We start from the raw sequence: 14,689 nt of genomic DNA, 5'->3' as shown, positions 1-14,689 counted from the left end.
TCTCAGCGGCTTCCCACCAAGATTTTGCTCGGTCCTTCGACTGATAAAGAGCAAGTTTCATTCGCCGAGCCTTAGAATATTCAACAATATTAAACAAGTGCTCGATATCTTTCAACCAATCCTCTGCTCTTTCTGCACTCTAGGTGCCAAAGAACTTCGGTGGTTTCAAATCATGGAATCGAGCCATCACTAAGTCTATGGACATTCCTTCGAATTGTCCAACAATCCTCGCAGTAATAATACTCGCAGTCTCATTTGTGGGATCCATCTACAAAATATAGTATGAATATCACAAATAAATATCAATTACACATCATCATCATATCACATCACTCATCTCATCAACAACTTACTCAAACTAAATCAAGTAGGAGTAAGTAATACAAATAATTCAAACACATAGGCACAATTCATTTGTGCCTATTCATGTGTACACAAAACTCAATCGAGCATTCCCAGCTATGCTCTGATACCACTCTGTGTGGGGTCTTTAAATCCTAATCGTTATTACAATGCAATTTGATTAGGGTTAATTAATTACAGCAAAAAAGGAATTTAAATTTTCTTTACGATGAGCCCAAAACATCTTATTTGAATACTAAAAATAGTATTTCATCTCAAATCATAAAATATGCCCACACATAATCAAACCCAAACACAGACAAACAATCATATCCTCGTGACATGCCCCGATATATAGATACATATACATATATACAGGGATAGACCACTAAACCTCAAATCAACCATGACTCCTTCCAGAAGTACCATCTCTGGTCTCCTGATAACCTGTCATACCTGTCATTGTCGACATACAAAGACAATAACAGTCCCCCTCTGGGGTGAGCAAAGATCAGTCTGAAGCAACCACAATATATACCACATATATCTAAACAATTATATATTATATGCAATGCATGTATGTCGTGGAGGTATCAGGTCAAATGACCATCCACTGAGCACATGTCAGAATCAATCGAATCGCTATCAAATCAATGCTCGAGCTGGCACACCGACCTCAAACAGGGATACTCATATGATAATGTCGACAAAGCGTCATCAAATCTCAAATCTCAATCAATCATCGGGGCTACAAATGATTATGCTTTAAGGGTCATGTAATACCAAACATAGCATCGTGTTCACAAACGCCAGAATCAAATCAAATCATATCAGGGTACATATATCATATGATACAGATACCTGTCGTATGTTACTCGGTCGCAACATACCTCAATTCTTCGTTCCAGTCGATGTAGCTTGAAAATATCAGTATAATAATCTATCTACATCAATAACATATTCATTTAAATCAATAAAATCATTCAAAATCAACAATATAAGTTTCAAATATTTTTGGAAACTTCAAAAATTCATATCAAATCGAAATCATAACATAATTCAATTACGACTTCAAAACTTAGTTTCTTGTCGGTTAGTCTACCACATATATAATCAGAATTAATAACAACTGACAAAAAATTCTTCAATCTCAATCCAACGATTAAAATTCCCCAATTATAATAAATTGAGAATAATTCAAAATAACATCACTATAATTATCTCTTCTTCGTTAACATCATACAATATTCAACAATCTTCAATTTCTGTATGATTTAACAATTTATCGGATTTATTCCAAAAATCGACGAATTTCAAACATCACCAAAAATATAAAATTTATACCTCAAATCGAAGACCTCGTGTCAACGATCCCAGAACTAATTCGGTTCGTCGATTGGATAAATCGATAAGTCGCAAGATCGTAAAGAAAAATCGAAAACCCTGTTATCTCCCTTCTCTCTCCTCTCTTTGTTTTGTCTTATGTAGAAAGACGTGAGTTTCAACTTTATCCTTCTTTTTTTTAATTATATTATATTAATAAAATAATATTATATAATATTTAACATTTTAACATCGGTATATCCTTTTGGATCAGTCAAACGATCAATTTTTTCAAAATTCAAAACATGAAACTTCTATATATTTGAGTTTTCTACGTTATATCCAAATCTCAAATCATTTGGACTAATACTCAGACAATTATGCTAAAAACCATAACATAATTACCATTTTGCCCTTAAAATCAATTCATTATTTTTCAAATTATTTACGAAAATGCCATCAAAATAAATTGAATATTTTTCAACTTATTTACAAAAATGCCACCAATACTATTTTATTTTCGGGGTCTCACATCTGCTAATATCTAAGTTTATGATGACAGTACTGACCTAGAGGAGCATCTAAATCGATTTGAGAATATGGCCATGCTGAACTGTTACGCTGATAAAATTAAGTGCAAGGTATTCCTAACAACTCTGATTGACTCGGCCCAGAGGTGGTTCGAAAAATTGGCCCCTCAGAGTATACACTATTTTGAGGAGTTTCAGAAGATATTCCTCCATCACTTCAGCAACAGTAAGAAGTATAAGAAGACTGATTTCAGTCTTTTTGAGGTGAAGCAGAGCCCGGAAGAAAGTCTGAGGGCTTACATCCGGAGATTCAATAGAGTCGCCTTGGATGTCCCCTCTTGTGCCCCGGAGACAAAAATTACTGCGTTTACTCAGGGCTTGCGGGAGGGGGATCTTTTCCGATCAATAACCAAGAAAGCGCCCGGGGACTTTGAGGATTTGTTGTCCCAGGCAGGGAATTATATTAATATGGAGGAAGCGCAAAAGTAGAAGAGAGAGGTTGTAAGAAGGGAGAAAGGAGATCGGGTATCTAAACCCGAGGAGAAAGGGCATATGAGGGGTAATCTGAGGCATTTTTCTCACCATGTACCCTTAAAGATTGTCCGAGAGAGGGAGATTCAAGAGTGTAGCAGGGATTTGACCCCAGATCATCAGCCTACCCGGCCTAAGAAGAAGGGATTTTGTACCGTCCACAAAGTGTGCTACCACAACACCGAGGATTGCCAGACGTTGAAGGGAAATTATGTCCCACCCACCATCTCGGGATATAATCAAAGCTAACAAGAGGCCGAGCTTGCCACCTTGGATATCTCGACAGTCAGAACCTAGTGCCAGGGTGCTACTACTTAAATAATAATTCACCCAAGTGTAGGTTGTCTGCAAGTAATATATTTCGTAAGTACGAGATCGATCCACAGAGAGGTTATTTTGAGTTTAAATTTATTAATTTATAGATTACCGAATGCAAGAATGAAGTTTACAAATTATAAATTTTGTCAAGGCTTGAGGATTTATTCTTTGTTTATGTAATATTGTTTAACTAAAAGTAAAACAAAAGAAACCACCATAAATAATGGTTCCAAGAAAATTAAACACACACATAATATAATATAGTTCCCACTATAGAAAATACTGAATTAACCGATATTTTATATATGGTACCTATGATTATAATTATAACTATATAAATAAATAATTGCATAAAGTAAATGTTAAATTAAATTATTATATTTCATTTAGAACAATCGGCAGAGCCACGCTATTGCCTAAATGAAATATATTGATTTAATAAGTTAGTTGCGGAAAAGTAAAAGTTAGTTGCGAGAAAGTAAAAGTTAGTTGTGATAAAGTAAATGTTATATTGTTAGATGTTAGTATTAAATTATAATATTTCATTTAGAACAACCGGCAGAGCCACGCTATCGTCTAAATGAAATATTATGATATTATTATATAAATATATATATATATATATATATATATATATATAATAATAATAAGTGATGAAATATTTATTGTATCAAAATTAAACAACAAATCAAGATAACCACTTTAATGGTATCAAGCATTTGATATAAATTGATAACAACAAATAATTCATTTTTATACCTACAATAAAAATAAGTTAGCTAAATGAAAAGAAATAAAGAAAGAATATACAAAATATAAACAATCTTACTTCACCAAGAATGCATCCTCTTCACCTTGACATAATAGATTTAGCTTGCCATAAGCTTACTTTTGATCAACACTAAAATATCACTCATAGTTGAGAACATGAAAGAAAATATATTGGAACTTAGAACTTTGATACACACTCACACTATATTTTACAATGAGATAGAATGATCATCAAGCTAGCCCAAGGCCTCTATTTATAGGCCAAATGAGAGAAATGGTCAAAATTTGTATTAATGCTATGTAGTTTCAATAGTATTCTTTGTCTCCTCCAAGTTCAATTCTATGTCCCTTCTTTCAATGCTTTGTTCCACGACTTTAATCACCGAATTTGACTCTGCTCAAAACCACAAACATGTGGGGAATTGTCTGTAGATGAATTTGGCCACTTGGTTCACCTCATTTGGTTAAATATTGAAATAGTTATGATATTTTTACTATATGCTGGTCATAGTAAAAGTAAATTTGTCCTCCTTTTGATATTTGCACAATTTGATCATCTTAATGAACTTTTTAGGCAATCATGTCTTCTGCAAAGTTGTAGATAATTTCTCAAGGATTCCAAACATGTTTGGGTCACCTCCATTTGAATTTTCTAGCTTGAGTTATCATTATTTTACCAACACGTAGAAAACCTGCAAATAAAACATATTTAGTAAGACAATTAAATATAAACAAACAATACTAAAATAACATAATTTTATAATTTTAATGAAACTTAAATTTTAAAATACAGGTTTTAACATATAATAAATTATTAATTTTAAGTTTCATCACACCCCCACACTATCTTATTACTAGTCCCTTAGTAATAAAATTTATCGGAAAATCACAACCTAGATTCTTTATTCCTTTTATAGATTCAAATACAAACATATTCATTAAAAACAAAATCATATACCGATTTATATATATATATTTTTTCGTTTAATATAATAATATATAATTAGATGTGTTTTTATTCTTATTTTTATATAAAGTAACAATATATATATATAGTTTTTTTTTAAATTTCTAAATTTTTTATAATAATATAGTCAAAAAGATAATTCACACCACCCACCATAACATGTATAATATCAAGAATATTATTGTAAAAGCCTCAACTCCATATATTCTTTCAGGTCAAAATGTTTAAGGAATAGCTAATTTTCACTCATGGAGTTGGAATGAATATTAACTCTCATTTAAAAAGGCTAAGTATTAAAGCAGACAATTAATTAAACTAATATTGAAAACAAAATAGGAAAATTTACAAAGAATAAAATCCCCTTTTTTTCTTTTTTTTTATTTATTGTTTTTTTTAAATAACGTGACTGCAAAATTTTACAATAACATAAAATTTTTTATCCAAACATTCTACCATAAATATATATATATATATGTATATATATAAACATTTATATAACGGATACATCCGACTACCTTTGAAACTTATCTAGCACAAACAAATCTTTTTGTTTGTTTGTGTTTTTTTTTTAACACAATATTGATGTTTTTAGAACACATTGATAGTACATCAATCAAATCTAAAAAAAATTACAATGAATAAAGTATTTTGCAGTCCGTTATATATTTACTTCTTTTTTTTCAATAAATATTTTTTTTAGGGGAGTTATATTCTTGTAATTAACCATTTTTTAATAATAAATAAAAGTTTATTAATTGTTTTCTCATTTCTCACCACTCACTCACAAAAGATATGTGAGTATATATTATACTTTTACAAAAGAATTCTTTTAATTATACATGTTAACAACCATACAAACCATATCTTTTAACTATATTTTCATAAAAATTTTAGAAATTATTTTATTTGAAAATACATACAATTATATATATATAAACACATCTATTATATATTTTATATTAATTGATCAAAATATATATATAAATTGGTACCTATGAAAAATTAATTTTTCTTTGAGTCTGTATTTTGAATATAATGAATATTAAAATCTAGTGTATTGTGATTTTCCAATAATTATTAACTAATGCGTCTCAGGTGCATTTTACCTACACCTTACTCGACATTGAACTAAAAATTATTATTATTATTTCTATATATAAGTATATATTTTAATTTTTATATAAAAAAAACTAAAGGAGAAGAAAAAGAAATTATTCATACCTTAAAGAAAAACATTAAAACATACCGTTGAATCACAAATTTAGCATCACATGAATTTTCTTTTCTTACTCTTGGATGTTGGCCAATTGAGTTGAGATAAGGATGGATCTGGTTCATAACTAAATCCTTGCAGTAAATCAATAAGTTCACCTTCACTTGTAGCAGAAACTAACATCCTTCGTGAAGCTAATGAAATAAATCTCTGTTTCACAACATCATCAAGAAACGATAACAGTTTATCATAATAATAATTAACATTTAACAAACCAATTGGCTTATTGTGGATATTTAATTGTGCCCAACAAACAGTATGAAATATTTCTTCCAAAGTACCGAAACCTCCTGGCAAAGCAATGAAAGCATCTGAATGTTCAATCATTTGAGTAATTCGTTCATACATGTTGTCCACTTTCATCTCTTCTCATATTGTTGGTCCTGTAAGATTGGCTAAGGTAATCAGAATAATGCCTAAAACTTCACTTCCACCTGCTTGCGCAGCTTTTGCAACTTTTCCCATGAGGCCAACTTCACCACCACCTATACCAAATGAATATTTTTTTTAGCAAGTGTTATTCCAAGATTTTCTGCTACTTCTTCATAAATTGAATCTTTTCATGCACTAGATCCACAAAATACACAAATATTTTTGATTTTACTTACTGTGGACGTTGACATGTTGAGAAATATGTTTTCTGTAATTGTTAGATCACATCATATGAATTTATAAGCGTAACATGCCAAAAGTCAATATTTGAACAGGAAATTATTATTATTAAAAGAAAATAAAAAAATGACAAAATTAAAACAAGTATATACAGCGTAGTTGTGATTGTGGCTCACATCTTCCTCTGATTTTACGTTCAGTAACGGCTTCAACGCCTTCTATGAGTCGAGGATATACTTCCCATCCAAGTTTCTTATAAATTGGCAAACAGGGTCTTTTAACGTCAGATTCCCAAGACGAAATTGTGTATATATATTTACTTATCTAAATAGATATGCGTTACTATAGTAGGATCTTTGTAAGGCTGATTCCACCGTCCATATTGATATTCCTCCTAGTTGAAATTGCCACCATAGTTTAAGAAGTTCTTTTTGCACGTACCCACTAGAATGCGTATCAAGAACCTCTAGAAAATTATCCAAAGGCTCTTTACTCAGACAATTCTTAATGAATAAAATTTTATCTTCTCTATTCATTGATGTCATTCCAACATTTTTGCATTTTCCCTTACAAGTCTACCTTGCACATTTATGACATCCACCTATACGTTTAGCTCTTCGCTTTTTGGCATATGTGCTTTTACCAAATCCTGGCATATGTCTTACTATTAATTCACTTGCTTCCCCAACCAATAGGATTTTTGCTTCAATTATCAAACGGACATCATTCGGTATGCCATATGACATCATCAACCTTAGCCGCTCACATCTAGATTTATAATTTTTTTTCAACGCATTATCAGGTAAACAAGCAAAATATTTACGAAGATTCATAATACACGCATCCATATTATTATTATTATTATATATATTTCAATTATTTTGGGAAAACTGAAGAAACCGACTTAAACAGTCACGGAGTACCGTTATCCGCCACTTAACCGGGAAATGAACTAGAATCTGCAAAACAAAATGAAAATATCAAACAACTATTGTGGCTCATATAAAGGCATAAACTCATTATTAAGAATTTTATTTTCTATAAAAGGCTTAAGTCTTTGCACATTAACTTTAAACACGTCATTATTTTTAGGATTTTCAATATCAACAGCACCATGAGGATAAACAAATTTGACTATAAATGGTCTTGACCACCTCGATCTTAGTTTACCTGGGAATAAATGCAAACGAGAATTATAAAGCAAAACTTTTTGTCCAATTTCAAATGACTTTCTCATAATATTTTTATCATGAAAGGCTTTAGTTTTATCTTTATAAATCTTTGAATTTTCATATGCATCATTTCTTAATTCTTCAAGTTCATTTATTTGCAATTTTCTTAATGCATCATCTAAATTAATATTAAATGCTTTAATTGCCCAATAAGCTTTATGTTCAAGTTCAACCGATAAATGACAATGCTTACCAAAAACTAACCTATATGGTGACATCCCTAATGATGTTTTAAATGCAGTTCTATATGCCCATAATGCATCAGTTAATCTTAAAGACCAATCTTTTCGATTTGGATTAACTGTTTTTTCTAAAATTTGTTTTATTTCTCTATTTGCAAGTTCAACTTGACCATTACTTTGAGGATGATATGGGGTAGAAACTTTATGTGTAATGCCATATTTTCTTAACAAAGAAGAAAAAGATTTATTTATAAAATGACTTCCCCCATCACTAATTATTTCCATAGGTATTCCAAATCGGCTAAAAATATTTTCTTTTAAAAATTTTATAACAACTTTACGATCATTAGTTCTACATGCAATTGCTTCAATCCATTTTGAAACATAATCAACACCGACTAAAATGTACGTATATCCAAAAGATAATGGAAATGGACCCATAAAATCTATCCCCCAACTATCAAATATTTCAATAATTATGATTGGATTTAAAGGCATCATGTTTCGTTTTGAAATTGATCCCATCTTCTGACAGTTTTCACAAGATTTGCAAAATAAATGCGTATCTTTGAATAAAGACGGCCAATAAAATCCACATTGTAAGATTTTTGTAGCTGTTTTATTGGATGAAAAATGACCTCCACATGCTTCAGAATGACAAAATTTAATAACATTACTTACTTCATTGTCGGGTATGCATCGTCGAAAAATTTGGTCAGGACAATACTTAAATAAGTAAGGATCATCCCAATAAAATTTTTTAACTTCTATCAAGAATTTATTCTTATCCTGTGAATTCCAATGAGAAGGCATTTTATTTGTCACAAGAAAATTTACAATGTTAGCATACCAGGGCATAATAGTAGCATAAAACAACTGATCATCTGAAAAATTTTCATTTATTGGTATTTCATTATGAGATGATTCAGTAATTATTTTAGATAAATGATCGGCTACAACATTTTCTTTTCTTTTTTTATCTTTAATTATAATATCAAATTCTTGTAACAATAAAATCCACCGTATTAATCTTGGCTTAGCATCTTGTTTATTTGATAAATATTTTATGGCAGAATGATCGGTGTAAACAATAGTAGTAGAACCAATTAAATAAGATCAAAACTTATCTAATGCAAATACTACTGAAAGTAATTCTTTTTCAGTAGTTGAATAATTTATTTGGGCACTATTTAAGGTTCTACTAGCATATAGATTACATAAGGTTTTCCTTCTTTTCTTTGTCCTAACAAAGCACCTATAGCATAATCACTTGCATCACACATTATTCAAATGGTAAAGACCAATCTGGAGGTTGTAAAATAGGTGATGTAACTAAAAGATTAATAATTTTTTTAAAAGCATTTTCACATTTCTGAGTCCATTCAAATTGTGTATCTTTTGATAAAAGATTTGAAATTGGTTTAGTTATTATGCTGAAATTTTTTATAAACCTTCTATAAAATCCTGCATGACACAAGAATGATCGAACTTCTTTGACTGTTTTTGGTGATGTTAAATTATCAATAACATCAACTTTGGCTTTATCAACTTCAATTCCTTTTTCAGATATCATATGTCCTAAAACAATCCCAGATTTGACCATAAAACAAGATTTTTTTCTTCACATCTTTTTAATACTTCTTCTAGATTTTTAAGACAATTTTCAAATGAGTTTCCAAAAACAGTTATATCATCCATAAAAACTTCTACATATTCTTCAATCATATCACTGAAAATACTTAACATGCATCTTTGAAAAGTAGCCGGAGCATTACATAAACCAAATGGCATTCTTTTAAATGCAAAAGTTCCGAAAGGACAAGTAAAAGTAGTTTTTTCTTGATCTTCTAATGACATAGGTATTTGATAATACCCCGAATACCCATCAAGAAAACAGTAATAAGAATTTCCTGCTACTTTTTCTAGAATTTGATCTAAAAATGGTAGTGGGAAATGATCTTTTCTAGTTGCATCATTTAATTTTCTATAATCAATACACATACGCCAACTAGATGGAATCCTAGCTTGTAATAACTCTCCCTTTTCATTTTTTATAACAGTGATACCTGACTTTTTAGGTACTACTTGTGTTGGACTTACCCATTTACTATCTGAAATTGGATAGATAATTCCAGCGTCTAATAGTTTTAATACTTCATTCTTAACAACTTCCTTCATATGTGGATTTAACCTTCTTTGTGGTTGTTGATATGTTTTAGCATTTTCTTCCAAGTGAATTTTATGTGTGCAAATTAAAGGATTCATACCTTTTATATCTTTCAAAGTCCATCCAATTGCATTTTTATATCATTTAAGTAATTTAATCAAATCTTCTTCTTGATTTGGCAAAAGAATGGAAGAAATTACAATAGGAAATGTTTTATTTTCACCAAGAAATACATATTTCAATTCTAATGGTAAAACTTTTAATTCAAGTTTCGTATTATCATCTTCTTTAAAATTATTTTTAGACTCAAAACTTTCTATTGAAAAAACTTCAGATTGTTGATTTAAGTTTTCTTCTTGTATATTTTCTTCCACAATTGTTTCAATTTCATTATCATATTCATTTTCATTAATACTTGGTTGTTTACATAAATTGAACACATTAAGTTCTAGAGTCATATTTACAAAAGACAATTTCATTATTCTATTTCGACAATTAATTAAAGCATTTGAAGTTGCTAGAAATGGTCGTCCCAATATTACTGGAATTTCATTATGTACTTTTATTGGTTGTGTATCCAAAACAATAAAATCTACAGGATATATGAATTTATCAACTTGAACCAACACATCTTTTACAATACCTCTAGGTATTTTGATTGACCTATCCGCCAGTAAGAGAGTAACAGAAGTGGGTTTTAATTCTCCTAAATTAAGTTTTTCATAAACTGAATAAGGAAGTAAATTCACACTTGCTCCCAAATCCAACAAAGCTTTTTTAATTTTATTTTCTCCAATAATACATGAAATTGTTGGACAACCAGGATCTTTATATTTTAAACTATAATTATTTTGAAGAATAGAACTTACTTGTTCAGCCAAGAATGCTTTTTTCTTCACATGCAATTTTCTCTTCACAGTACATAAGTCTTTTAAAAATTTTGCATAAGAAGGTACTTGTTTAATAGCATCTAATAATGGAATATTTATCTTCACTTGTTTAAAAACTTCATAGATATCAGAATCACTTTTTTGTTTTTTATGATTTGTTAATGCATGAGGAAATGGTGGAGGTTTATTTGACTTATTTACTATTTCAGATGATTTATCATTCACCATATTATTCTTAAAATTTAAGGTATCATCATTCTCAAAAGTATCAGGATTATCATCCTTACTCTTTGATTTTAAATGATCCTTATTTTCATTACTATATGGATCATTAACTATTTTACCACTTCTAAGGGTAATAACAGATTTTATTTGATCAATTTTTTCATTTTTTAATTCTTGATTTTGATTTTTAGGATTAGGTTGAGGTTGAGATGAAAATTTTCCTTTTTCATGAATATTAAGTGCAGATGCAAATTTTGCAAGAGTTTCTTTCAAATCACTCATAGATTGACTGTTTTGAATATTGATAGACTCTTGCTTTTGGATAAATGCATGAATTACATCTTCAAAGTTTTTTCTTGGAGGTGTAACATAAGGAATATAACCTTGATGATTTTGGTTATTTTGAAAATATTTTTGTGACGGTTGTGCATTATTATCATTCCTCCAACTAAAATTAGGATGAATTTTCCATCCAGGATTATATGATGGTGAAAAAGGATCTAGTATTGGTTTTTTGTAATTGTTAACATAATTTGCTTGTTCATGGAGACATTCTTTAAATGAAGGTAATGTTGGACAATCTTTTGTAGCATGATCATGTGTATCACATATATGACAAATAATTTCTTGAATACTTTTTAATTGACCACTCTTTTTCATTTCTAATGACTCAATTTTTCTTGCTAAAGATGCAAGTTTAGCTTGAATATCTATATCATCTTTAAGATTATAGATACTGTAAGGCCCGAGATTTTATTGCTGTAATCTGAGATTAATCTGAAATGATTTATTTATTAATCGAGATGACTATAAACGGAACGAATCAGACCGGGAGAACCGAAAGAAGATTTGACATGAAGTACAAGAAGAGTCCCCGCGCACATGCGCGACAGGTATCGGCGCACATGCGCGAAGATTACAGAAGCATCGGCGCACATGCGCGAGATAAGGCGCGCATATGCGCGACCCGTCCAGAAACTTTGGCGCATATGCGCGAGACGTGTTATGTGAAGGAGTGAGCCACTTGCCTTGCATGCACGAGATATATATATATATATATATATATATAAGAACAAGCCAATCTTCAAAAAAAAGAAAAAGAAGGAGGAAGTCGAGAAGCTCCAATTCCTTCGGGTGAGAATTTGTGGGTTACGCAAAATCCGTTTGTTTGTTTTTAAATCCGACTTCGGTACTGAGTTCCTATCGACGCAGGCTACAACTGGACGTAAGTTTTGTTACGTTTAGACATGATTTGAAATTATGATATTGTTAGAATTGAATATGAATTAGATATGATGTTCCTGCTACAGTAGGCATTGTATAATTGAAGTCAGATTAAAGAATAGACTGGTTATACAATTATTATGAATTTCAGAGTTGATTTAGTTGAGATTCTATATCAGAGTTGTGTTATTATTCAGATTATGAATTGTACTGATACTGATTATGACTTTTGATATTATATCTGTGATGTTGAGATTGACGGGGTTATCAAGACTGTAGTATTATGCTGTCGAAACACCAGTTGATCGATATTGATCAGATTCAGTATTGAGTATTGATCAGAACATGTTTTGAATCAATTTATATACTGATATTGTATTTATGCGATTGTCATTGCCAGACTGGGTATTGACAGATTGGAATACGAGACTTCATCTTCATCAGACCGAGAAGAGAAAGGTATAAATTGATGTTAATTGGGAGATCGACTTGAGTTAGATTTAACTCGAGTTTCCCTAAACCACATACTTGTATGATATTGTTTTTATACCTTTGTATTTTAATGATTATGTTTATTCTATTGAATTAGAAGTAGAAAGCAGAGAGCTATTGAGTGAGAGTCACTGACAGAGGGGTTAGATTTTGACAGTATAGTCACTGACCCATTGTACATTGTCAGACTAGGCTTAGTCTTGGTAGATACGCCAAGGCACTGAACGTTTGGTGTATCGATATGCTTAAGATACAGACATTGTTCTTATTGTAGATTATTCGATACAGCTAGACCAAAGTCCAGAAATAAGAACGTACCGCCACCGCGACTGGTAGTAGTAGGTGGGAGACTTGTTACGTTCTTATTCACCGGGATCCCTAGATTAGAATGAGAGATGAGTCGAGTCTTAGATATTGAGACTAGAATCTGATTTACAGATCCGTATTGATTTATGTTTCGTAAATTACGATTCATGTTTTATTTACAGACTGGTATTGATACATGTTGTTTGATTATGCTACATGTGATAAGATATCATTCATGCTTTTATGTTAATTCAGTTAACTGAATGTAAACATTATTTATACTGGGATTTATTCTCACCGGAGTATCCGGCTGTTGTCTTGTTTTATATGTGTGCATGACAACAGGTGGGACAGGATCGGGGTCAAGAAGACGATGAGAGGAGACAGATTAGAGTGGTGATTCCGGACTTATTGTAGATTTGGTTTAATACTTGAAATTTAGTAGTTGAACCTTAGACTAGTTTGACTAATTGTTGTACATTATTGTACTTTTATACTGAGATGTATACTAGTTAAATTCCATTACGTTCCGCACTTGTATTTTAAAAAAAAAAAATTTATTCTCTGTTTATCTGAATTGATAATTAACTCCCAAAGATGATTAAGAAGATGATTAGCGTCCGGGTCCCCACAGATACCACCCCCATTTGTTGAATTATTGTTTTTAGTTGTTGGTGGTTCTATTGTGCCTATATTATCCCAATTTTGAGCATTTTCTGCTAATGAATCCAAATATTCCATAGCTTCATTTGGGTTTTTATCTTCAAAAGTTCCATTACACATGAATTCTATCATTTGCCTATATTAGGTATTAGACCTTCATAAAAGTGAGAAACTATTCTCCATATTTCAAAACCATGATGTGGGCATGTATTAAGTAATTCTTTTTATCTATCCCAACATTGATAAAACGTTTCTCCTTGTTTTTGAGAAAAAGTTGTAATTTGTCTTTTAAAAGAGTTTGTTCTATGGGAAGTGTAATGCCCGAGATTTTGATTCTATTAATCTGATATGATTTATTGATTATGAATTGATGTGATTATATCCGGGCTATCCCGAGACCAGATTGAGCAATGCATATGAAGTTACACAAGTGGTGGACAGAACAAGTGGCGCTCGAGCGGTAGTGTTTGACCGCCCGAGCGCCATTGTGCAATAAGTGTATGCCTCGGACAGAAGATGTGGCGCCCGGACGGTAGTTTTTGACCGCCCGAGCACCAAGGAATAATCGGGAGGCAGAACGCCTCGCGCCCGGGCGGTAAGTTTCAACCGCCCGAGCGTCGAGCAAGCGCCCGGGCGGAAAT

At 31.1% G+C, this 14,689-nt stretch overlaps 1 protein-coding gene and 1 non-coding gene across 2 annotated transcripts; both read left to right on the top strand.

The window, feature by feature from the left end:
* Positions 1-2,264: 2,264 nt before the first annotated feature.
* LOC142554592 (uncharacterized) lies at positions 2,265-2,684 on the top strand. The gene has a single exon (XM_075665255.1). It carries the CDS (start codon positions 2,265-2,267, stop codon positions 2,682-2,684), a length of 420 nt encoding a protein of 139 aa, XP_075521370.1.
* An 11,553-nt stretch (positions 2,685-14,237) lies between these two features.
* LOC142554876 (small nucleolar RNA R71) lies at positions 14,238-14,348 on the top strand. The gene has a single exon (XR_012822241.1). It is a non-coding gene; the product is annotated as a small nucleolar RNA R71 (small nucleolar RNA).
* The last annotated feature ends 341 nt before the right edge of the window (positions 14,349-14,689 follow it).

This window comes from Primulina tabacum, chromosome 8 (genome assembly GCF_025594145.1).
Source record: "Primulina tabacum isolate GXHZ01 chromosome 8, ASM2559414v2, whole genome shotgun sequence".
Taxonomy (NCBI): domain Eukaryota; kingdom Viridiplantae; phylum Streptophyta; class Magnoliopsida; order Lamiales; family Gesneriaceae; genus Primulina; species Primulina tabacum.
The sequence above is the reverse complement of the archived record's forward strand: the minus strand, read 5'-3'. Positions and strand labels throughout refer to the sequence as shown.

Excerpts from the sequence above, each read along its gene's own strand:
- LOC142554592 (XM_075665255.1), top strand. The coding sequence starts at position 2,265 with ATGGCCATGCTGAACTGTTACGCTGATAAAATTAAGTGCAAGGTATTC.